The sequence below is a fragment of the Antennarius striatus genome, chromosome 12, assembly GCF_040054535.1.
Source record: "Antennarius striatus isolate MH-2024 chromosome 12, ASM4005453v1, whole genome shotgun sequence".
Lineage (NCBI taxonomy): Eukaryota > Metazoa > Chordata > Actinopteri > Lophiiformes > Antennariidae > Antennarius > Antennarius striatus.
Genome location: NC_090787.1, coordinates 9388624 through 9416459, shown reverse-complemented (window position 1 = coordinate 9416459; position 27836 = coordinate 9388624). Strand labels below are relative to the sequence as shown.

General features: G+C 37.5%; 1 protein-coding gene across 1 annotated transcript; it reads right to left on the bottom strand.

Annotated features, from left to right (window-relative positions):
- Positions 1-2372: 2372 nt before the first annotated feature.
- Positions 2373-27836, bottom strand: ikzf2 (IKAROS family zinc finger 2). The gene is made up of 8 exons (XM_068329562.1): positions 27055-27836; positions 25054-25100; positions 19126-19230; positions 10383-10574; positions 9287-9454; positions 6088-6225; positions 5404-5532; positions 2373-4529 (listed from the first exon to the last, which is right to left on the bottom strand). The coding sequence occupies exons 1-8, from the start codon at positions 27174-27176 to the stop codon at positions 3727-3729; spliced, it is 1704 nt and encodes a 567-aa protein (XP_068185663.1). The 5' UTR covers positions 27177-27836; the 3' UTR covers positions 2373-3726.

Sequence of the window (27836 nt, the reverse complement as noted above, 5' to 3'; positions counted from 1 at the left end):
GAGAAAACCATGCCTGAAAAATATATGTTGTATTTTTTTTACAACAGTGTGCCTTCATGTAATCATTGATGTTGAAACAGGACTGGACAATCTTCTAACTTCTAACCACATTCACTGTTGATTAATATAAGCAATTAGAAATGATGCAAGAAATTCAATTACTGTGCATCTTTTTGATAGATAAATAAATCAAGACAGTTTAGGGCATATAAAATATACAATATACGCAAATACCTGAGAGCCCTCATGAAAGAAAGTTGGTTTTAATGTCAGAGATGATCGATCAACACACATGTATGAATAATTTCAACATTCAGTGCTAAAATATACACATCTCATATATTATACCTCAAGAAATGCAATTCATATGAACCCATACTTTTACTTTTTCTTTGTAAACATTTTCAAACTTAAAAAAGAAAAGACAAAAGTTCACAAGAGTAGTTGCACTAACGTTTTGTCAGAAAAATATACATCTAATTTACATTTACCACACATTTTAAAAAAAAATTACAAAAAAAGAAAATATCCCCACAATTTGGAACAACAGTGACAAATTTTATTTTCAAGTAAACGCCAAACTCACAAAGAGAGTTGGCAAAAAGATTTTTCAATGATTTTGTTCATATGGCTGCTTAGATCATAGATATGATTTAGATTATTTGTGGACAAGAAATGCTGTCCTTTTTACAACAATAGTCTACTACATGGGGGGGGGTTACCTTGCAGAATGTAACCTGGAGACTAAATGAAAAGAGAGAAAATAACATTTTATTTCAACATTAAACCCACTTCAAATTAATTCACCTCTGGTTTATTCATTGGCATTCCTTCTGAAGGGGATTAAACAGAATAAGAATATCTTTTTTACATTTATATGCCATTATTAAAATGATAGGTTGTTTTTGGAGGGCTGCAATATGAATAAATACAAGTATAATACAATGGAGGGAAGTAGCCTGACTTGTAAACGACATCCATTGCCAAAACCTTCCAGACAATTAGTTTTTATGCTAACTGGGCACCAGTTGCAAGTAAGAGAAGCAACGTGTAAACAGAGAAAAAGCTGCCTTTTGATGACAAAGAAGATTAAATAACTAAATTTAACCTTTGAGGATTATTATCCACGTAGGATTTTGACCCGTGTGAAAGTGTTAATGCCACTTCTTGTAAGTACTATTACAGTAAAAAGAACATGCTCATCAGACTGCATAGCAAAACCATCAAGGCTTACTTTTCAGTAACCATGTCAAAGATTGTTATTACAGAGAAAAAGACTACTGCATGTTCTTTAATGATTTAGTTCCTTTCTATCGACACTTGAACATAGAAACAGAAGAAGAAAAAAATGCTGCCAATTGGGCATTGACTTAAAGTGCTTGGCCAACTGTGCTTAACAAAGTGTGCAGTCTTATCTGGGTCATTTTACTGCAAGCTGAGAAAGCTGTAACTAGCTTTATTAACATACTGTTGACAATGATCAAGAGATATGGAAAGTGGCCTTTGCCTTTCTATTGCATTTTGGATACATGATCTTCTAATGTTAGAGTAGGCTTACAGAGGTTGCACAAAAAGCTACACTTTTGTAATGTGCAAATCACAATCTTTACATTTTTCCTCCCACTAGAGTTTCATCCAATTCCATTCTATGTACAAGGTCATACCTGTATGTGGTGAGACTATGGGAATGCAAAGGATCCAGAGAAGAAAAGAGACAAGAGAAGGGAAAGACAATCGTGCGTGTGTGTGTGTGTGTGTGTGTGCGTGTGTGTGTGTGTGTGTGTGTGTGTCTGTGTCTCTGTGTGTATGATTGAGATGGCGTTGGTGAGGAGCAGAGAATCAAGAGATTGATTCAAATAAATCAGGAAATAAATATGAAGAAATACTTTCATGCACATCAAGAATTCCCTCTGTTCCCACATAACAGTAAGTTACAGGCATTCAGTTGGAATTAAAGCTGAGTTATGCAACATTTTAAGATGACAAGGCAAAAGCACCTCAGAACATATTGTCTGTCCAGGGTCTGTTATTACCTGAAAGTCACATAGAATAAAAAATTACACTGACACAAACCACACATGCACGCACGCACGCACACACACACACACACACACACACACACACACACACACACACACACACACACACACACACACACACACACACACACACACACACACACACACACACACGCACGCACTGCTGGGCAACAAAACAGCAGCATTTCCAAAAGACCCCATAACAAAGAACTGAAGCCATCCAGGCTGAATCACAAAGACTGTTTGAATAATGAAATCATGACATGATTTCTTTAACAACACCTGTAATTGTAAAAATGTGGGCGGTGTGAGTAAAAAGGAAGCAAGTGATGAAAGGGATGGTGGCAAAATTTTTAAATAATTTTATTAAAGCCATTTTGGCTATGAGCAGGGCTGGTCCATTACTGTTTGGTAGTAAACACAGCCCCACAATGTATTGTAATGTCAGCGTTAGTCTAAAAATTAAGGTTAGATTACATCAGCTGAATCCTATACGTGGTTAAGAGGTAGTTTTCTGAGATCGATACTTAGTTTAAACTTAAACTACTCTTGGTTGCTTAGGATTGTTTTAATATACCGAAGAAGCCTTGTGATGTGTGCTGTTGATTTTTAAGGCCATGCTCTTGGACACACCTTCTTGTCATTACAATAGAAAACTGTGCCCAAATTATTGACTGCACTATACATTTTCATATTTTTTTTTCTTGACAAATTCAGTTGTCACTTATACTGATTTTAAAATATAAGTGACAACGCTGTGTCCCAATAATTATTATTGGAACACAACTTTGGGTACAATTGGGTACAGTGGTATACTATGATTTAATTTTAAATAGTGTAATGTTTGGTTTCTTTAAGAATCTGTTTGCCGATTGGTTACAAAATTCTGCATTTAAACACAGCAATATCAAAGCAGAAGAAAATACTGACGATGACAGAATCTTGACTTTCTAGCTAGTAGGTTCAATCAGAGATGAACATAAAACTTAAAATAACCCTACTTTGACACTTTTCTTTCAGATAGAAGAGAATATGACAATGACCATAATGCTATATACACTGTACCATTTCCTTTTGCAATGTCATAAAAGAAGAGAAAACTGATAGGAACTTTTATAAAACACCACAGTCCATAGTATTATCTACCAAGCAGCAATACCATTAATAAAGGTACCGAAGAAAGGTTGTTTGATTTAAACTACAGTAATCCTAACCTGAATACTTCACTGGCATCAATGTTAACTGTGGCATTGTGGTTAAACTGAACATATTTTAAATCATTTCATCCAGTGCACTGTGCTCTAAAGACATTTCCTACTCCATTATTTCTGAGAGACATTTTTGTGTAACAAAAGCATTATGACAGGACAAGCACAAAAGAAGATATTTCCAAATTTGTCTAAATCAAAAACTAGTCAAACTCGTCAGCTGCTCTTCATGAACACGATACGGGAGAAAAAAGTAACTTCCTTCCTCTACATAGTTAATTTAATAAGTAGAAAATGTGTCTTTGGGCCATGCCTTCATATGGTTGTTAAATTCAAACACAGTAGCTTAAAAAGAAGTCTACGCTATGATTGTGCTACACTTATAGTCCTGTTCAACCGTACAATCCCAGAGGTCTGGGGTTAAGGACGGATAACTAACTTTTTGTATGCTTCCTTTCTCTGCCTTCCCACCAATCCTCTTACCGGAAGCTGTGTTCACCGCGGACTATGTGAGAGGAGAATTCATAGCGGTCTTTGCTGCGGTGACCACAAATGTTGCATTCCAGTGGATCCCTGTATCCGTGGCAACCCATATGGATGGTGTACATGACATGGTCCAGGAAGAGCACCCGGCAGTGCTCGCACTGGAAGGCCCGCAATTCCTGGCCCTCTTGCCCAAACACCCGAAATGCGTCCTGGCTCATGGGTCTTTCAGTGGCAAGTCGCATGACCCCAGACCCAATTCCTGTCCCACTTCTGGTTGATGATTCCATCATCCGCTCTCCTGAAGAGACCACAGCTGGACTGGCTTGAGACCTGAGGCCAGAAGTGGCGTTGCTCCCATGGTACCCCTGCCTATCTTGAGGACTGCTGCGTGCTGAGTCAGCAGAATCAAGTCCGCTGTTGTTCGAAGATTCCTCGTGTCCTTTATGTTGTTGTTTCCCTTGCCTGGTTAAAGTATTGGGGCCATTTGTGGTCGGATGGCTGGAATGATCTAGGGAGTGAGATTGCACTGTGTCACAGTTTCCTGTACGCTCTGTTCGTTGCCTCAAAGGTAGGACGTGGTGGAAAAGGGGGTTGACCATAGGCACAACCTCAGCCATGGAGATGGGGGAGACTGGGTGAGGCAGCATGGGCCGAAGGCCGTCTGATCCCAAGTATGTCATGGCATTGCTAATGGCCTGCTCCATCATGTGGGTTGGCAGAAGTTCACCATGCTTGTCATATTTAACACCCATCTCATAGCCTATATCAGGATAGTTGTAGCATAATATCTTTTCACCTGCATGAAATAGAGTAACACAATGACTGTGAAATCAATTACTTACCAACATGACAATGTGTCAACTTTAAAATGTGTCACAAAACATTACAGATATATGTACGTGTATATAAATTGGCTGAGGTGAATACAGAAAGAACAATTTGCACAAAACTGACTTGACAAAAGTCCTGTTAGCCAGTCAAACTCACATTTCTTGAGTATTCAGGCCTTGGTTATCATGTTTTGTACTTAATGTTCTGTGTGTAAGTGTCAAATGGGGTGGAAAGCCCCATCCATCTACTACTGCACCGTTTAACCCCTCTTTAACAGGGATGCGGTAAGCTGTTGTCTCTAGATAAGAGCAATGGCAAAGTTACAGGTGTACTTAACCACAGAGTGAAAAACATTTCCTCGGTTCTCAGTCAGCCACTTGATCTAGCTCGCGCTATTTATTTTTCCAATAATGTGGCAAATAAAACCAAAGTCAGAAAAAAAAAATCTGTGCTCATAAGTAAGACAGACCTACTGTGTGATGTTACAGTCTAAGGCATTTCATAGAAGTAAATGTTCAATTAATCACATATTTCTATTCTATATTTCATTCTGAAAATAATATTGTGTTATGGAAACTTGATTAATACATAGCAATAAGGGGTACTCATAGCACTTTCAGGTCCATATGAGCGTTTGTAATAAATTAATTTCACCACATGTATAAGTTTGGACAACTGGGTAAGTTGTCCAGATTTAACTATTTGAATTTCATGACGGTCCACAAGGTCAGACTGCAACAGAACAAATCACATGTAATCATATTTAATAATATTGTTGATGATTGCCAATGATCCTGAATAAAAAAGAAGAATTCATTTAACATGTTTGAAATACCCACCCACAAATTTCTGGGGTGTGGTGCTCTTCCTTTTGCCATTGTTGTGTAGTCTTTCAATAACAGGCGGTCTATCAAATGAAGCCATGGTGTTGGTCTCTGCCATTGCTCTTGGTTCTGTGGGAGCCTCACCTTGAAAGTTTGAGAAGGAAGGATACAGGAGTATTATTTTAGTAAACTACACAGAGCATTTTTCTTATAATTATAGAAGAAAATCCACATTTACATGACCTTAAATTGTTTATCCATATGTCATAAACTTTTTTTTAATGACACTGGGAATGCTGTATTCGTTACTCAGTTGTCCCTGAAGAATTACTGTTTGAATAAATCCTTTTTGAAACAGTTCAATAATAATACATATGTACATTACAAAAGTTGCTATGTCTGAACTGTAAACACACACACACACACACACACACACACACACACACACACACACACACACACACATAAGAATGCAGAAAAAAAACATCCCTATATTACAGATTTTCTACTTTCAAGACTTTTTAAGTATCATCGGTCATTTAAAAGTATCCCTTCTGAGTCAAGTGGATTAAAAATTCAGAAGTTAACGCCATAATCAATGTCATTACTGTCTTTAATTACTGTGATGTGTTTTCAACAAAACTTCACTGTACTGCACTTATGTTTCTAGTGCACATCATTTTCAATAAAGCTATTTACCTGCAAAGAGGCCAGTGTTAGCAGTTGGATCCAGGCCAATACCCTGTAGGTAATTATGGCATCGCTCTTTATGTTCCTCCAGAGATGTGCGCTGTTTGTAACTCCGTCCACAGTAGTTACACTTGTGTGGTTTGCCAACTAATAGTGAAGACATTGAAGGGAGAAAATATTAACTTCACGAATCGCTGTACAGAAAGAGTGGGTAGCATTCAATGAGATAATGAAACCTGCTGCAGTGTCACAGGCGGTGCGTAGTAGTAAATACTGCAGTCACTAGTACAAACACACCAGTCACTGAGATCATGGATGTTTCACTACCAGTGTGAGAATCCCACACAACTCATGCTAGAGAGAAAGACCAGCTGTGGGCAAAACCACTCTATGTTTTAGAGAAAAGCAGAGTTGACAAAGCATCCTATGGTGGCGGTAGGAAACCACCAAGTCCAATTTTTAACTGCTATGGAGGTGTAGTATGATTCATTGTGCAATTTCTTTTTCATTCAATTATTTCCCACCCAGACAAATGGAAAGATGAAGACATATTTTTTATCCATCTCGTAGAACCACCAAACCTTTATCAAACATGCCAAAGATGGCCACCAAGGATTGTAGCCTAACATTCATTAGTAATGTATGACATCACGGTGTCACCAGTGATTTAAGAAATGTAGGAGAGTCTACAGTAACAATAAGCCAAATGATTTGTTATCAGCTCATGTTATAAACTCTGTGCAATCAATTGTTTCCATCATTCATCCTACGCAAGAAAAAAACTACTGTGGAAATGAGAGTCCCATGACTGAGAAGTCTCAAAACCAGTGCAGTGACTCATAAAAGCATTGAATGAAAAGAAGGGTTACACAAGCATACCAATGCAACCTAGACATCTTTGACAAAGTGATCAATAGTGATTCTAATTTACTATAAAATGTGCGGATGAGCTGGCGCTCATCACTGTGAGAACAGAGAAAACACACATGTTTCAGTTTGAGGCATGACAGTTGTCACAAATGCACACACAAGCACACACATTTAGAGGAAGGTGATACTTCACATGTGCATAAGTACTTCTTGCCCCTCATGAGGGGATGGTAAGTTTCTTCTATTTCATGACACTCATAATAATGTTGTGCATTGAGTTAAGATGTGGGTATAAGAAAGAAAACAACACTTATTTTAGCTTGAAAAGGCCAACTGTGCATCAAAAGAAAACTTGATCATTGAATCACATGGATAAACAATGGGTTTTATGCTGTGCCTATAATTCAGTACTTTATATAGTTGATGAAAGGCATTATATTGACAAAACCTCTGCACCAGATATAATAATCGATTACTCCTTCTGAGTATGAACAGACACACAAAAATGATGGCTCATAACTCGTAAAAGGTTTCTGTACTACTGTATTGAAGTGTGAACAGATTTTGCTCGAGAGATGGTAATATTAACTCTGTTTAACCATGTGATCACCATGGAGATGATTGTCTTTGCTAATTCCTGGAAAGAAGGTAAAATGATGGCGTAGGGAATACTCTTTCAGTTACTGCTCAAACATCCATAGTGCATTAGTGTATGCTGTCACATAACGTAGACCTCATTGCTGTTTTATATTTTTACACCTACCCACAAATGTCCATGTTGCAGATAGCTGGTGAACCTCAATAATCTACCTTACTTAAATATTCCTTTTATTTTTAGTCATGATAATGAGCTATGTTGAACAGTAGATTTAATCTGCTGTTTAGATTTGACTAACTGGAAATTGGTCAAATCAAAACACTGTGACACATTTGATATCCTTCACATCTCAATATGTCTGTGTAGATTATCAGTTATCTGGGTCATGGTTATTAAAAGCTCTTTAAATCATTACACTGGACTTTAAGAACTTACGAAGTATCTTGGATGACAGACAAAACATCTTCAAGAAACGTACTTAAAGTCCAGTGGATTAATTTAACACTAGAACTCCCAAGGCAGTCATTTTGACTGCTTTCAAAATTTGAAATGTCATAACTTGGTTTTAAAAACCCCCAAAAACATATGTACCAATAGGACCCTGACTTTTCCTAAATGTGTGTATATCTTATTCTAACATTGTTTGATCATTAAAATTTCACTAAAGAGATCTGAGAATTACTATTTAACTACCATAGGCAGTCATTTTGACACCATTCTTATATAATTTGGATAATCATTAAAAATATCCAAGAATAAATTGGTGGAATAGGTAAAAACACATCAGGGCACTAAATTAAAACTATAATGATTGAGAGTTTCATTTATTTGACTTAACATAGCTTCTCTGCAATTACACATCCTAATTTGAACTTTGAAATAAAAACAAATCTCTGTGAAAAAAACAAAAAACAAATGTGTCCTGGTTCAAAATAGGTTGGTGTAATCTTTGGACCTTTAAATTGAAAATTATTAATTATTATGAACATTCAATAATGCTGCCAGAAAGAGAGGGGTGTGCACATCTTCTGCATTAAGAAAGTGGGTTACAGTTGAGACACAGTCAGTGTTCCTCATGGTTCTCAACAAACAGTTAGCTCAATGGCAGGGGACGCAACTAAGGAGCCACATGTCCTTGGCAGCTAATGATAAAGCACTCAGTATGTTGTATGCACTCACCCCAAAAAAAAAAAGAAAAAAGAAAAAAAACATTATATCTCTACAATATGCCTACAATATGTAACTGAGTCACCAACAGGCATGTATGATTATTGTGGATACTGTAGCTCTGTTAGCTCTCCCATTAGACACACAAAGCATCGAAAGAGAAGAAAGAAATCTCAAGAGATATTTAAGAGGCATGCACAAAGTACGAATATATTGAAGGTTGAAAAAAATGTGTTATCACAAAGACGGGTTTTATTTTCAACAAGGTAGGAGCATTTCTGTGTTAGCTTTAACTAAAGGAAGCTATATTTCATTGTATATTTCAAAAGCAACTTAATTTTTTCAAGACCCCTATAGTAAAGAGAAGCAGTCTGGAGAGAGTTCATACACATTAAATTGTGGACATACACATCGAAGATACTGTGAACATATACCGCATTTTAGGAAAAACTGAATCTCATGTAAAATCTTCAATAACAGCCTTAAAAACATTGAGGTATTTTTTTCAGATGTCGGAAGCACTTCTAATGAAAGAAATTAACGTCTCAAGTATTAGAAGAGCACAAGCCTTACCAGCATGAGTTCGCAAATGACCAGTCAGGGCATCGCGCCGCCGGCAGGCATAGCTGCAGAAGGGGCATTTGAAGGGTTTTTCACCTGTATGCAGCTTAATGTGTCGCAGCAGATTTCCTTTCTGGGTGAATGAGATGCCACACTGGTTGCACTGGAATGGCCTGTCACCTGATTGACACAGGAACAGGAAGTCAATAATCCACTCAAATTAGTTGATATTTTTAGAAAGCATAACAAACCCTGCATACTTTTTTTCCCATAATGTAATTTCTGTCCTGACTCATTTTGAGCAGTATCATTCAATTTAACATCACCTATATTTTTAATGAAAAATTTGTCCATTAAGTCTTCCTCAAGTGATGTACAACTCCTTGAACTATGCCCTAAGACTGTCAATGTAAAGCAACATAACAACTGCTGACATTCAAGTAATCAACATAATATTCCTGTGGAATCATTTTGCTTCATCTCAGGTAGGTGGACTTCACAGTGGAGAACTGAATTCAGTTAAATCAATGCAGTACAATAACCATATTAACTAAACAAACTGACTCAAACAGAGCCTACAAAACAGACTGAGTTTCTCTCAGCATTTTAGAACCAAATGTATACAAATATCATTAATAAATCAATCAATCAAATCGGTTTTATTATCATGTGCACAATAATCACATTGAGTAGTTGAAATGCTTGTCTTTCAGACTCAACCTGTGGATGTGCATGACTTTCTGTACCTTTCGACAGTACAGACCACTCATTAGACATCACCCAACTGATTTTAGAATAACTCTTGACTAATGTAATGAGTTCTAATGGAAAACCTTCTGATATGCAGTCGGTTGGAAAAAAGAAATCTGATCCTATCGCTGTAACAACCAGAGAACTCATGGCATGAGTTGGAACAGGTTATGGGGGATTCCAAGGATTTTTTTTCCCCTTATAATAATTTCAACTCTGAGCTTCTGTCATAAACAAAACACACTAACAGAAAACCTTTCTGTGTATTGTTAATGAACAAAATTATTACTACATAAAAAGTCATTTTAAAAGCACTGCATTATTTTCTTATGGTTTTGTGAAATACATTCGTGGGTACCTTGTGGTTGTCGAGTTCCTGCATCAGATGTGGTATTTTGTCCAGATAATGCATCCTGTACATTATTTGGACTGCCACTTGTAGATTCCTCCAATGCTGTGTTTTCTTCTCTTGTCTGGCTTGTTTCTTCAGGTGCAGGACTTCTTTTCTCAGCCTCTTCCACTGTCTCTTCCTCTTGCTTAATTGTCATGCCTGTAAAACACAAACAAACACAATATTGTACTGAGCTTGGTATCTTTGCATAGTCGTTCAGAAATCGCAGCATCCATCATACATAGCACGATATATTAATGCAAAATATGTGACATTTGTGAATTGGATGGGTGAGAGAGAGAGAGAAAGAGAGAGAGAGAGAGAGAGAGAGAGAGAGGGAGAGAGAGAGAGAGATTTGATTTTTAAAATCACATTTATTCATGAACTCGATATTACAAGATACTTACATTAACAACATCCAAGAGAGATTCACTCTAACAGGAACACACAATTCAAAAAAACACATCATATGAAATGTGGGCAAAATCTACTTGAATTAAGCCAAACACTGACTGAACATAAGTTCCTCATTTAACACGGACTATAAGACACCTTTGACACACCACAGGTTCGTAAAATTATCTAAACAATTCATATCTCTGAAATAGTTCAAATCGATTGGGATTCTTGTTTGACACATTCTTCTTAAAATGTCTTCTGATCTGAAATTAGACAAAAATTCAACCTTTTCCATCCTGCTTAGATAAATCCCCATCTTTGCTTGGCCCAGAAGAAAATTTAGAATCCACCAATGCTTTTTAAAATTTTTTATATGTTTCAGACCAATAATGAATAGCTGTTTTTAAAAAACAAGACCGAATGAGAGAAATATTCCGTCTACAAACAGCAATAGATTGTTGAGTCTGTGACAGTCTAGGAAGAAGTGAAAAATAGTTTCCTTGTGAGAACAGAACAGACACATTTGGATTCAAAACTGCAATAAAAGTGTTGATGGCTATAGTGCCATGTAAAATCCTCCATCGGAGATCTCCAACCCTCTTTGTTAAAGGCGGCTTATAGAAAGACTCCCATGAAGGGTTCACATTCACTGTCAGCCCAAAGTGAACCCTCATGGTGTGTCAACCCGATGTTTTAAGTTTATCATTGTTTAGAACCCTTACCATCAATTTATACATGGCTTTTCCCTTATTGTTACTGAGGCTGATCGGATCTAACATGGAGTCGGTAGAGCAAAGGGTCAATGTGATTTGGGTTTTGATAGGCCTCTACAATAAGAATTTATCAAAGTTAGTTGCTGTGGGGTGCTGTGGGCTCTTCTAGCTCCTCAAATGTCTTCCGATGAGTCTCGCTGAGGTCACACCCACAGTATAGGATAAAGCAGCAGCGCCATCCAGGGTGGGTCCAAAATCTCCACCACACGTCCAAACGTGGAGATTTTAGCCGTGATGAATTTGGACTCCACATGTTCCTGCAAAAGTTCTTACATTGAAAAGTCCTCTTTTGATAACAGGTTCCTTTAAAAAGCAATTGAGTGATTTAAAATCCTATTGTCTTCTCTTGGACAAAAGTCACCAGATTCCAAAAACGCTCCGATAAAAACATGGAAGATCTCCCAGGCTTTCGTTTTTCAGGTCCATTAAGAACAGCGAGTATTCGAGACCCAGACCCCAGCATTAAGCCAGTACTGCCTGTGTTGGTCTTCAGGGCCAGACAGGAACCGCTGAATGAATTGCAGCCGGAACGCAGAGCTTCAGCTGGTCAGATGGATGAGTCCCTGCCCTACCTCCTCCTTGAGCAGAAAGAGGACGCTCTTAGGGACCCAATGATGGCAGTCCGAAAAAAATCCAACATCACTGGTTGGATTCATTGTAGCAACAATGATGGGGGTTCAATGCAGGAGAGAGAGAGAGAGAGAGAGAGAGAGAGAGAGAGAGAGAGAGAGAGAGAGAGAGAGAGAGAGAGAGAGAGAGAGAGAGAGAGAGAGAGAGAGAGAGAGAGAGAGAACAAGAACACGCTGGTCTAGTTCTTAGCTCTCCCTGGGGAGAGAAGGAGTGCCAGAGGCCCTGTAGGAGTGCCGGAGGCCCTGTAGCTCGCACCTGACAACCAGGTGGGAGGTAAGCTGGATGACAAAGCCAAATGTTTGTAAAATTATGTGCAGGTGGCTGTGGTTGTACACAGTTATCAGACCTAAGTTATCTGTCCCTAGTAATTAATGACAAAAGTCTAATCATCTACCAGACTGTAGCAGCAAGTGATTTCATTCACAGTGATTCTTATTCCAATAATCAGCAAAAAGGAAAAAAAAAAGAACTACACTGCTTTTATAGCATATACACTAAAGTTATTAATTTGAATCACCCATATATTTTCTTAATTTTTTTAACAAAAGTAATAATTTAATAACTCAGACTTCAAGTTAATACAATTATCATGATATTCTGACATGATCACTGTGTTCTTCCCCATACTCGGTGCTCCAGAATGCCTTTTGTATTGTCATATCCATGTTAGGAAACACATTATTAATAAAGTACTCATCTGTTTTCTCTATCACTTGTGGCAAAGAGCCGTCTGTACAGCTATCATTTCTACAGATATATATTTATTTTTTTTCTTGTAGAATATATTTATTAACACTCATTGTTGGAATGTCTTTGTTCTTACTCTTAATTTTTCATTCATCATAAACACTGGACAACAGTATTTTTGCCACTGCATATCAGGTAGCACACTCAGCCACTCAGTTTTCTCAAAAAAGCAATAGAACCACAACTGTTCAACTCTCATAATCTTACTCCATGGGAACCTATACCTGGAATTTAAAATCACATGGGTATAGGTAGAAAAACATTTCACTAGTGACAGTTCTCAGAATTTAGCTACAAAATGTTTCCATGGCAGACCCACCCTTCCAGTCAGTTTCAAGATTCATTAGTAAGTTTATGTGTAACCAACAAATTAGAGATTAAGTCCACATATTCAAAATTCAGGACTTGTTTACATAACACTTGTACAAAAACTTGGAGCCCACTGTTAAGACCATTTTCCATACCCCAATAGGCATTGTGTAAAAACTTTGTTTTTAGTTTAGGGGATACAAATAACAATATATTTTCACAAACATAAAACAGTGGGGTTAAATCAGACTGACACAAAATGAGATGTGAAGCAGATAACTAGACTTATTAAAATGACAACAACAACAGTACATGGACAAAGTTATTTTGAAGATCCTGTTCTTCCTAGTCACTACCTTAATTTACTATGAGTATCAGATCTCTTTTGTTCTCAGATGAGAGAGAAGAAGGAAGCTACTCAAAAAAGGCTGGGCTCTAAATCAACCACGTTGAAGTTAGATTCCCAATGCATTATCCAGCCGCACCCAGCGACTTGTTAAGAAGTATACCAACGCGACAAGGCAGAGTGATGTCAGACAACATTAAAACAATCACAGCAATGCAATTGACAACAATCATACATGGTTTTGTATTGTCAAATTTATTAAATTCTGCAAGACATTTGTGAAAAAAAGAAATGTTACTACTGGATTGTGAGGTCTATATAAATTGGAGTATACAGGAAACATTGGGGTATACAGGAAACCAACACACACTGACCAATACCTGGTCTTTGACTCTCACCACCCGCTGCAGCACAAGCTTAGCATCATCAGGACCCTGCAAAACAGGGCTGATAAGCTGCCAACCAATACCCAAGACAAGGTAAAAGAACACCAACACCTGAAAGGAACACTGAAAACGTGTGGATATCCTGACTAGACGTTTGTGAAGACTCACATAAGATCCAGAGAGGAGAATAACCCAGTGTGGACGGAAGACAAGGAGAGAAAGCATAATGGTATAGTGATCCGATACCTGTCTGGAGTGTCTGAAAAATTGAGAAGGATCTTCAACAAACACCAGGTTCCTGTGTACTTTAAGCCGGGCAACACCCTCAGACAAAGACTGGTCCACCCGAAAGACCCCACACCACACAGTCAGAAGAGGAATCTGGTATATGTAGTTAAATGCAGCGAGGAATGCTTAGATGTCCACATAGGGGAACCCAAACAACCACTACACAAGCACAGCACAGAAAAGCATACTCATCAGGTCAGGAATCAGCAGTCTTCCTTTACCTCTAGTAAGAGGGACACTCATTTCAGGATACAGATGTTCAGATCTTGGACAGGGAAGACAGATGATTTGAGAGAAGAATGAAAGAAGCCATCCAGATCAAAGTGGAGAAACCACCTCTGAACGGGGGAATGGTCTGCAACATCACCTTTTTGCCCATTTTCAATTAGGTCCTTTTGAAAGTCCCAAAAATAATTTCTCAGCAGATTACCCAGGTAATGTGTATCATGTTTATGACCCTCATTAGTATACAAAGGCTCAGTGAAACTCAAATTTCAACGACCCCTCTTTTGCACTCCCTGGCACCCTCACCAATCATCGTTGAAAAGCCAGACATTTTTCAACTACGGTTATTGAAATGTGGATAGCACTGACCACACCCCACAGGGTTAATAAGCTGGGACAAGACCAGCCACCTTCAGAACTGAAGAAGCCTCTTGAATGAGAGGCAAAATGTCTTCAAGAAACTTTTTTAAAGTCCAGTGGATTGATTTAAACAACTTTGGATAACCATGACCTGGATAATTGAGAACCAACACAGACATACTTGATTAGAGCACTACTCAAAAAGATTGCATGGCTCATCAAGTTTGACTTCTCTGCGCTGCCCCATCCCTAAAATTTTGAATGGCATTATAGTACATATACATTTGTTCAACTTGATTTAATAAGTTGTAACTAGAGCCAAGTTCATCCAACGTGTTAATTTACTTGAACACACTAAATTGTTACCAATTGCAGCAACAGCTTCTAGAGGGCCAAAGTCAAAAGCATGCACTTGAGGTACTGTTTCAGAATAAATGGTGCATACCCATTACTCAAATAATTTAATCTTTAGTTAAAATACTCCAAAAAGTTGTGTCAATGTTTCATTAATATTGTTAATCTAACTATCTACTTCACTGTATTCAGGAGAGCCACCTGACTTTTTAGGACTTTAGACATCCTGTGTTCCTGCCATCAAGAGTCCCGAGAGAAAGTCTGAAGAGTGGGATGGGTGGCTGGAGGTGGCAACATGGATGTAGACTTTCACTTCATTTGGGCCTACAGATTTATTTACTTTTGCAATCACCATAAGCAAAAATAAATAAAGCTGTCCAAATATAAACAAATAAATAATTACCTGTAAGTGAGAGACAAATGTCATCACTTTCCCCCATTATGCCGTTCATATATGCCAGAGATGGCTGAGTCTCCAATTATTGCAACCATCTTTTTTTTAACCGGAGCCACAATGCAGACCTCAGGTACCCCTGCATTGACAGCCTCTGTGATAGAAACCTCAGTTTGTTTGGGTTTTTTTGTTTACCATCAATACTCCAGTGGAAACACTAAGTAAAAAGAGTGGTTTTCCTTGCATCCACCTCTGAAACAATGGCTTCAAATTCTGTTGTGAAATTTCTTCTTTTGATTTTTGGGGAAATCTCTCACAACTTCAAAACTCTTAACCCATCTAGTTTACATGCATCAAATAGATGTTCTTTTACAAAGATATGTGGGCATGGTTTATGCAGATTGCAGATGCAGAGATGAGCCTGTTTACTTAGAAAGATTCTGATTCACTGTCTGTGTAGCAAAAAATAATCAAATGGACTTGCTTTACGTTGGCTGACGACATTTCACCTCTCATCCAAGAGTCTACCTCAGTTCTGACCGACTGGGAGAGAGTCAAAATACTTGTACTCCTGTTGGAGCAGAAAAACGGACAAAGGAATATAACCACCAACACAGTAGGTTTCATTAAGGTTGTTACTCTTCATAAGGGGGTCATTGTCACACACGCCCTTATGTGTGCTATTATGTTGAGCCTGATCCAGGTGTAAATATGGTTGTTGTGGCTTCTGGGGATGGAAGTCAATGCAGTATTGCTGTAGGTGGCCGAAAGATGTCCTTAATCATCCTCTATTCAGACAGGGTTTTTCCAAGTTGACAAAAATGCCTTCTTTAACTCCTCTCTCAGACCATCTGTCTTCACTGACTAAAGCCTGGAAATTTCTGTCGTCAAAGGAGTGGCCTGTGTTTTTCATGTGCAATTGGACTACTGAGTGTAGTCCTGAGGAGTTGGTTCTCCTGGGTTCATTCATGGGCTTGTGGAGTGGTTATTTGGGCTCCCCAATGTACAGGTCACTGCATTCTTCACTGCACTGGATAGCAGATACTACTTTACTCTGTTTGGGGTGTGGTGTTTGTCCTTAGGGTGGACCATCTTCTGCCTTAGTGTGTTACCAGGTTTGGAATGTATGAGAATCTTGTTTGCGGGGTGGTCCCAAATTCTGCTTTGTGCTGCAGTGGGTGTTGGGAATCACTAACATATGCACTAGGTTGAAAAGGAAGTCAGTCGCTGGGCATGAGTCATGAATCCAACGGTGATTTTACATATATAATGCCCCCTCGCGAATTTGTGCATCAAGTTTTGTGACTTCACCTCATTGCGGAGTTTGTGTAGGCAGCCACGTGATACCGTATGCACATTCAATTGGCTGATGGCATCCAGACGTTACATGAGTCACAAGAGTGTGGGAAAAGGTAATACAGATAGAAGGTGGTTTAATATCAGTATGGGGAGGGTCAGAAATGTTTAAATTACCGTAAATAATAATGAGGTGGAAATCGTTAATCGTGTGCGGTTCCCGCATTAATTACAAAGAATGAGGGTGCACTTTACACTGAACTTGTGTGCAAAGCAGGTAACATTTCTATGCATTAATTTGTGAAAGAGGCATATCGAGAGAAAATGAAGTTATTCTACACTGATGACTTTAATTGTTAAATTGTCACTCAATGCAGACACCTTTGTAGACTTTCAGTAGGTCATTGGTGGTGCTTTAGAGATTTTTAATTAATTAATCTGTGCATTGTTATGAATAAATAATGTAACAGTACAGATTATTAAGCAGTAGCAATTTTTTTTTCCCCCTGACCAACTGAATTCTTTAAAATTATACAAAAACCTTTTTTCCAATATCCACATTACAATTGTCTTCGACAGCTGTATCCTGGCAACACAGAGCAGACCTGAACGTCCTTGCTATTCAGCTCCTTACATCTTTACATCTGTTTCTTCACTGTGGCAGAGTGAAATGCAGAGTGGTCAGATGAGGATACACCTTTTACAGATGAAAGTAACAAAAGTAAAAATCACCCTCTTCTACTGTTTCAGAAAACTTGTATTTCCACACCTCTTCAGGAAAAATGTAGTTCAATATTTTTGCAATAATCCCCAATAGTAATCAGGCAGTATATGAATTTAGAGGTTGACTGAGAGCAACTACTTAAGATATTCTGTCACTCTTACGTCAGAGTCACCTCACCTAAATGGTGTATTTTTATTTGTCTTTTATTACCAGCACATAAAAATAATACACCTGGTGTTCTGCAAGGGTTTGCAAATGTAAGTTTTTAGCTTAAATATGACAGTATTCATTTTGTTGAACAGATGACACAATGCAGCTTTTTCCCTTTTGCAGCAAAACCTCAAAGCAGATCATACTGTGCAGCTTCCACAGAGACACCAGCTCCAATCATCACCCGCCCTGCCTTCCTGTATCTCTTACAATGGGGAACCAAGGTTCACCTGTGAACCATAGTTATCTCACGTCACATAGTTTCAAAATTGTTTATGTTGCTGTATCACAGTGATATTGATATAGCCAATTGTAGACATTAAGTCTGTAAACTGAAAAAAAAAAAAAAATGCAGCAGGGTAGCAGCAACAACGACCAAAGTGTAATAAGGCATTTTCTTTGTTATGCTGTAGAAAAGTTCTTCCTTTTTTATTTTGTTATAGTCGTTGTTAAAGAAACAATGTGTGCATTTTTAATGTGTGTCTTCAGGATTGTATTCTTATAATGATCAATTGTTGCATTTGCATACAATCAAACAGATTATGCATAGAATCTTGCAAACCTAAAAACCACCATTTTCTCAACGTATCCATCCATCAATGTGTCCATCCATTACTACATCCATTGATTTTGGACAATCTTTACCAAAGTAGTTTACAACTTTAAGGGTTGATTTGAGACTGGTTATACTGGCACATATAGTGCACCAAATACAGAGGAGTGCACCAAATACAGAGGAACATAAGGCTGAGAGAAATGGCTAAAAATATTGAGAAATGATCGAGCTGGTAAGCCAAATGCTTAGCAGACTGAATACTTTATGTTAAGATATACAGGGTGATGCAAATTCACATGAATGGATGATAACCAATGCATTCCACATGTGCTATGCAGAATGCAAAACTGTGAGTTTTCTTTGCAGCAGACTTGTATTTAATTCAGGCTGTTTTGACTTGAGAGTTACTGAAACATTGCATATTTACTTGCATTTAGCACTACCATTTCTGTAATGAGTCAGCCTAGTTGTCTTTTATTTTTTGCACCTTTGAACACATGACATCCTCCATTTAGCTCAAATTAAATGCCTTCTTTTCTATGTAAGTACATTATCCATTACTTTCTGGAGTTGTTTTATCGTAAGAATCTTAATTTTCAGTGAGAAGAAGCAAAATAGCACTCAAAATTAACAGATTTATTGAGATGCAAAGGTATGCATGGTGTAGTTGCTTTTGTCAGACTTACGTAATTAGAATCTGATTGAACACTCACCAGTGGGAGACTTAGGACACTGAGGAACCGTCGGTCTATTACGCTTTGACATATCAGTCAACACTGCAAACTTCTCTCCTTCACTGGGAGAGCATTGTCCGTTACCTGGGAGACAAACAAAACCGTGGCAATATTGACTGTGCAGTAAATTTACTTGGTTATAACACAAATACAATTATGTAATGATATCACAACAAAAGTCTTAGACGTACATATTGTACATACATACATACATACATACATACATACATACATACATACATACATACATACAGTACATATATACTGTAATATTACACGTCTAAGGTGAAAAAATATATTTGTTCTATCTACTTTCATATAGATGGTGAGAATCAATTGGAGAGTGGTAAAATTATATTTAATTAAGTAAGCCTTTCACACAAGATGCATTAGCCTTGTGAATGGTCTGTCCTTTCAGACTGAAAATTATTAATTCAATCCCTCTCAGGTCTTCTTCCAAGATAACCTGAATGGTCACTTTGGAGGTAATGACACACATGCTGTTGCAACTATCCAAACTGTCTAAACTGTGCACCTATGGGATCTGAATGTCCAGCAAATACGGATCAGATTGCATCCTCTCAGCAGTCTGTACAGAACCCAGGCTATGGATAGCTCTGTGTCCACTCACAGGGAGAGGAAACCAATCCCTTATCCCCTTACACTCTGGCCTCGTCAAGGTCACTAGAACAACACAGTGGCAACAAGCAAACACCTCTGCTGACCCAAGTGTTGGATCCCTGTGGAACCACAGTGAACCATTATTCAATTATCAACAAAATGTATGAGCATACCTGAGACAAAAATAGACAGTATTTATGACCACACAGCCTCAAGCTTTTAAATTTGATTTAGTCATAACTTCAGTAAAAAAAATAAAAAAAGTGCAGGAAGGTGATACTAGTGAAACCACTTGGAGGAAGGCCGTGTGACAATTTGTCAGTATGGAATATGCGCTCAAGCACCCCTCATAGATGAAAAATAAATTGGTGTCAGATCTCGTCTTGCTGTGACAGCTCCTCTTATTTCTACCACCTTTTCTGTTTATTGTTCCATTGTCGTGGCAGTTCAACTGAGTGGGACATACTGAGAGACACTGCCAATGAAACAATGCCTGGGCCTGGGCTCGGGTTGCACGCGTTGGGGTTGGAGGAAATCTCAGGTGACTGGTGCTTGCTATCCCTTGGCAATGCTGTCCTGGAGACAGGAGTGGCCCAGATTTGTCATGAAGGATTTTCCATTACTGTAGCTGCTACCTAGGAGCATGTTTAGACCCCTTTAAATACTACTTAATTCACCCTCAATTAATGCTTTCATGTAGTGAGTGAAAGGGTCTAACGTAAATGAGTCATTCACTGTTTATGTAAGATATTAATATGAACTGAATAATGAACAATGCTATCATTGGTGTCTCTTTTTAATAAAAATAAAAAAATCTAATAAAAACTTGGTCCTTAAAGGACAAAAGTCGAAATAGGAAAACTTTAAATAATTATCAAGAAAAACAGCTTATACTTCATAAAATTGTAGCTCAACCACATGAAAGCTTGCACAAATTTAGGGTTTTGCATTGCTGTCCATCACTTGCTGTCAATCCTATTTGAACAGTATTATTAGGATATTTAAACAGCGGATTGTGGTCAACGGAAATGTAGTTAGTACAATACAGTATAATGGGATATTTTGATGTGGTGGAAAATGGATAAGAAATATGTACATGAGCAACTGCTATATTTTTAACAAATGTTCACTTCATCAGTGGTGTCAAATTTACATATGGGTTCTAATATACTGTACATTCATAACTAAGGATTCTAACAAGGGTCAATAAATGCATCCTTTTGAAACTTCAAAACAAAGCATAAGTAATGATAAATCTAGCTTCAGGAACAATAAAACCAAAGTTAAATGAAAGAAAGATAAAGCAGAATGAAGCAATCTTTAAGATGCATAAAATGACTGAAAAAAATACCAGCCATTCCTAACTGTGTGTGAGGAACTGAATAAGTTTCTTTTCCGGAGTTACAAGGCCCTCCTTTTAGGCTGGATGGAAAGACATTGTATGGGAGCTGGTTTTTCCTGTCAAACTCCAAACCTTCCTTGAGACACAAACTCCTATCACAACTACACACACATACACACCCACACACATACAAAAAAGCATTCATAAAAGAAAAATGAGAATTCTATAAATTTTATTGTAGTAGTACTATTGATAAATCTTATATGAAAGTTATGAGCATACAGTATACACCAAATATATTGCAGAAGGACCAAACATTAAAAGTCACAGAGTACAGTTTTCTGTTCGTGGTGATCTATAATTTCCAAGTACGCCAGTGTGACCCAGAGAAACCTGATACCATCAACATAAGCAGAAAACAACACTGACAAATTTAGATTACTGAATAGACAAGTTTACAAATGAGTATGCATGTTGTATGATACAAAGTAGAAGTTAGTTTACATAGGTTGGTTGTTTGTTTGTTTTTTAAATGACACTCAGTCTACTGTTCAGATAATATTGATTGCCTTCATGCAATATTTATTTTGTACCCTGAATTAAATCTTTCTGAACAGAATATATACTGTTTTAACAAGAAAAGAAATGAGGTACAATTCAGGGACTATCCACAGTGAATTATAATTTGGGGTTTTCTTAAGACAGGACAAAGTACATAAGTACAAAATATTTATTTGTCAATTCAGGTTGAGAAGAAATCCAACATTATCATCGATGATATAAGCAAACAATTTTACAGATACTTAACTAATATTGCATGGCCCACTTGTTGAACTGAACACCAAACACACACTCATTCCCAAGTGTTCCCTCATTTGTTTATAAACCAAGATACTCTGCTGTGAGTCAATGGATGGTTACTGACCGACAAGTGTTACCAAATATTTTTCCCTTAAGAGGCCATCTTTTTACACATTAAGTAAAACAGATCAAATTAGTGGTCCCATCCTCAGATTCATAAGTGTTAGGCCTTCCACATAACTATTATTGAATTATATTATTTTATCACAAGATTATTTTATTAAACATTATTAAACGTTTATTAAACATAAACCACCACACCAGTTTGAAATCTTACCACAAGAATTGATAATTAATGATACATAACATGAAATGATCTAGATAATATAAAGATCATTTGTTGATTTTTGTAGGTATGCAAAATAAAAATATCTCTTGTATAAAAATCTGTCCAGTTTTACTTTAAGTAAAAAAATTAAGTATTTTAACAAGAATGGATGGAAATTAATCTCTAAATCTCCTCACTTCAGTCAAGCTACATACTGTACATGCTATGTGGCAACCACAGTCACAAACTAGCAGAAATTGTTAATTCACAAAGGGTGTTCTTTGCTTTAGGCTAGGCTACCATCTAAAAGGTAAGTGAAGTATGAGAATGCTCCTGAAAAGTTTTATTTGATGGAAATGTGTACTGCTGAATTAAGTGTTTGAACTTAATTCATTGAAATATATTGTAAGCAATGGGCAACACGTTTTAATAATTCTCTCTTCAATGATGGTATGTCAATGATATCAAGAATGAAAATTTGAAAAATTGAAACTCCTGGCGGATCATGTACTTTAGAAAATTGCACAATGTGCTATCTGTGAAAATTACTGCTTGGACTTAGCAACATTAAGATCATTAAAAACATAATGACATAATAACATAATTTTATCAAACTCTTGTCACATACAAACAAGATAAGTTTAGAAATATACTTGTTGAGTGCCGGCCATCAACAGGTTTCAACTAATTTGTTTAAAACAGAGTTTGTGTGTCAGACAGTGGATATATCTAATTTCTATCCTCTGAGAAATGTTAAGAGATGTGCGTGTGAAATTTTATAATAATGTGTCATGTGGGTCAGACGACTGTGAGAAAAAATGTGCTGAGTGTGGAATAAGTCAGTTTTTGAATTACTTCATACATGTGAAATTGCAGTATTGTATGTAACTGAGAAAAAAATATTGTGTTGTAAAAAAGTATGTTCTTGTGAGTATGAGAAAAAAGCAATGATGATTACAGCTAATGTGGTTAATAATGATAATGTGCCAAGAAGTTAGTGTTCACATAAAATGTGAACTCGGTACATTAACCGCAAACAAAGCTTTAATTCTTGATGACTGTTTTTGAACAGCTTTTTACAAAAAGAAAGCCGTCGCCACGGTTGTGTTGAGTATTAGCATGCAGCATTTCAAGACATCATCTTTTGTCAGTGCGATGCAAAGTTGTTATGTTTTGTTTGTTTGTTTGTTTGTTTGTTTGTTTGTTTGTTTGACAGAGGGATTTTGGCCTTGTTTTGCCAGTAAAAGTACAAATTCCAACTCTGGCCTTTTGTGTGTATATACAAAATGCTAATTTAACAACAGTACAGACAGTTACTATAAGTCAGGGTTAATGTGGGATGTAGTGTGGCTGTATGTCTAGCAGCTAGGCAACAGTATGTCTGGTTTTAATGCTTCTAGCTCATTCTATTAATATCATCCTGTTCCATCTCCTATTTTTGTCATTTTATGTTTGTGAAATGAATTCAGATTTGATTGATACCAAATTTCAGTCAGAATGGAAGAGCCTTTGTTGACATACATGTGAACTCTTATAGTATGCTTCCAAACACTATAGACCTTTTGCATTTCAAAGTCCGTAAAGGAATTCAAAAGACTTCTGACAGGAGTAGCATAGTCAAAACAAGTTTAAAAAATGCTCACTATAAACCTGTAAGTAGGCTGAGCTACTGGTTACTAGTTAAACAAATAAGCAAACTACAAACTCAAAATGTCCAGTGGGTGACATTATATTTTTAATGATTAATTTATCATTTTTACCTTTCGGCTTTTATGCATTTTTTTTTTCTATATGTTCTCTTTATCGCAGATTCTCTTGTCAAGTCTGACCGGACAGTGTTAGATGAGGTCAACATGTGTGTGAGGAGGAGTCAAAGAATGGAGCAGCATGTAAAAAAGGGGAGACAAGGTGGTACTGATTGTACATAACTATAGTGTTCAATGACAGCACTTTCAAAATCTGGCCAAAAATGCATAGCAACAAGGAGTCTTGCTGATATAGAAGAGTAAACAGCAAACCACAATGGAGGAATGAGAATGAAAACCAATGCATTTCACAAAGAAGTATATTTCCATAAGTTCTACAGAATCATGCCAATAGAGCAAATTAGTATTTGTTTAAAAACTTTACCGTGATTTCAGAAGCAACCCATAGACAGACAAGGAAAAGTAGAACCTCAATTTCTTCTTCTGCTGACACCCCTAAACCACCTGCAAAATGTTCCTATGAGCTCCATTGGAGACTTCAGATTTCCACATATGTCAGAAACAATTTTCTACCTACAATTGATTTATTATTATTATTATTATTATTATTATTATTATTATTATTATTATTATTATTATTATTTTAGGTATGCCTCTGCATCAAAACCATGTTGGGTAGGGAAGACACTGAAGAAACATGCCCAAAGGAAACCAGCAAAGGGCAATGGAGCACCACAAAGTGCATATCCACTTTCTGCTGCTTTCAACAGGATGTTGATAATTCACTGTTTTCTCTACCTTTAAGGTCTGAACAGGAAAAGGGTTGCACTAGGGGAAAATCCCTTGAAAAGTTTATAGATTGTTGATAGCACCAATAGATTTTTTTGTATCACTATTATGTCAAAAACCTAACATGATAAGACATGGAAATCAAGATGACTTAATGTCAAAGTCGCAATGACATACTGACATTATCATCACTGTGAAAACTATTAGTAAAACAGAACATAAACACACACTCCAACATAACATTGTACTTGTTTGTAAAGCTTGGGTCAGTGAATGTCATTCAGGATTAAATGTAGTTTGGAAGAAATATGCTGACTTACTAGTGCAACAGCCATCGGGAGCCTCCATTTCAAGTGCTTTGGGAGTGCTGCAGGGAATAAAAAAGTATTACTAGAACCATCAGCATATTGAAACACACACAAAGGATGTTTCAAAATGGGTGCAGCCTGATCTGTCTTCATAAATACCATTAAACCAACATATGCACATTCACGATTAACCATAAAGAAACAGTATGGATGATTTTTAAATAGATTAAAATTCAAATGATAGATCATTCAGCAACTCTAAGAACCAGGTTGATTCAAGTCAGAGAAGTGTTTAAAAAAAAAAACGCTGTAAAACCATAGTGTCATATTCTGATCCGCTCAACAAAATATGGTTTTGTCTCCAAAAATTTAGCTGACAAGAGGTCTACACTTGTGTAACTAAAAACATGTATGAAACTTGACTTTTAATTCACGCAGAATCCATATGACTGGTTAAAGTCAATAACATTTATCCGTTCTCTATTAGTGGCAGTAGCATAACTCTACTGCCTTTGAAAAGGAGGGAATCAAAATATTAGAATTCAAGATAAGATTCAATACTTTATACAAACCAGTATATTATGCTCTCCAACCCACTTTATTGGTTAATAAATAAATTATCAACCTCTAATAACCTCATTTTAAAATGAAACACAAGACATTAACTTCTAGTTTTGAAACTTTATATATTTTCTAAACATTCATCCTTTCATCCACTGTCATCATTATGTGCAGATATGGTTAAGTCACATACATAATCAGTGTTTTATTTGAGTTTATTCAAATGTATTAATATACTGAGGTCATATGACAGTTTTCAATAACTCACAATACAACTGTTGACTGATTTGTAGAGCATGCAACTTAGTCCTGTTATTAAAAGAAGAAAGAGTAAACAAATTCAAAGATGTCAAAGACGCTTTGTGTCCATTATCTATTACTGTACATGGATTGCCCTATTACATGGATTGAGTTTAATGTAATTGTAATTGGCTCCTCGTGGAGTTCTGTATTTAATCATTTTTGTAGTCACATGAAGGAAACTTTTTTTTGGAGAAGTCTTAATTTTCACTAAGTTAAAGACAAAGCAACATAAGAAATGAACATTTTAACAGATTACTGGTTTATACATTACCTTAATCGTCTCCCCAGTGCAAAATTAGTTGGTAATTTCAGTCAAGGACGGAGGGAGGAGGGGGGCAAATCGTCTCCACCTCCCTTCAAAGAAACAAAAATGTCTAAACTATCTACTTCGACCAGCGATCACTCACAATTAAGTGAGGATAAATCCTATTTGAACACGTTTAAGCTGCAGTTCAGCGAAAGGAGGAAGAACATATTCTGAGGGAGTTCAGAAGAGTAAAGTTTAGGAGAAGCGCATGTAGTGTTCGGGCAACTGTTGCTGCGTCTTCTTCGAGCGTCCCGTTAAGCTTTCACCCTAAAAAACAAAACAAAACAGGGGGTCCTGACCAGCTCCACACACACTGGATTCAAACTAGCTACGCGTCAGTAGAGCTCACTCAAAATTATCCAAGCCGGTGCACTTTTACTGCAGGAACAACGAAGGGGAAAGACTCAACAAGTTGCAAGAGGAAAGAAAGAGAGGGATGGATCAAACTGGATCCACCGGTTCCTAAGGAATTAGCCATAGCGGCAGGGAGCAGCCAAGCTATTTTCAACAACCATAAGAGTGGAAATCCGTGTGCAGGCAATGTTGAGAAATCTACTAGTATGAAGACGCGTCTCGAGGTCCGGCCGGCAGAACCTCGTGTGTCCCCACTGTCACTGCGGGGAACGGGAGTGATGGGAGGTACTGTCAAATTAAACGGTGGGTACACGACAGCATGATCGCCGTCTCTCCAAATGACATGACAACCAATGTGAGAATTCAAATACTGATGATCTCAATTAAAGACATTACGTTGACGCTACTTCCTAGTAGGCATATGTCCCCTGACTTTACCCTGACTACCCTGCAGATGTACAGACAGGCGGTTAGGACAGGGTGCATACCTGGAAGGCAACAGTGCATCTCTGGAATAACCATCAGCTGCAAAACCGTGAAGCCAACAGTGTTGTACTGTGGCAATGCTCTGTGTTTCTCGAGTTAAGAGAATTTTTTTTGCAGGCTGCATATCTCGATGCTGACTGACAGCTGCAAATCAACAGGTTATCCGATCACCGCAGTCTGAAGCAGAGCCCGCCTCTTTCCATTCAACAGACAGACGCTCCTTGTCTGCCTTTGCCGCAGACATGCGCCTTCAGTGAGTCCGAAGCGTCTGTAGTCGAAAGTCGAATAACGTAGTGTGGATAACTAAGCGCTATTAGTTAGTCTAATACAGGAAACCGATTCATGCTCTTACACTTTTCTCGTCATTGTTTTGCTTTTTTTTTTTTGGTATTTGTTGTTGATTTTTTTTTTTACCTTGAACCCGTTGGAGTTTTTGTAATCCGACGAATTTGCACATTGATCTCGCCTAAATGCCTCGGCTTGGAAAAAGGCATCATAATAGCCCAACATGCGCCATGCGGCGAGGACTGAAAGGCAGTTTGGTTCCGCAGCAGCAGCAACAACAGCAGCAGCAGCAACAGTTGTTAAATCCACCACTGACTTCCTCCTCCATCTCCTCCACAGCAGAGCAGAGCCGCAGATAACACGCCCAAGTTGCTATTCTGGGAAGTTGATCTGACACACAAACCGATCAAAGATGACACACACAAACCGATCAAAGAGTGTCGACCCAGTCTGCCTCTCTGCTCGGCTATCGATTGGGTTATAAGGGGCCTATTATTCC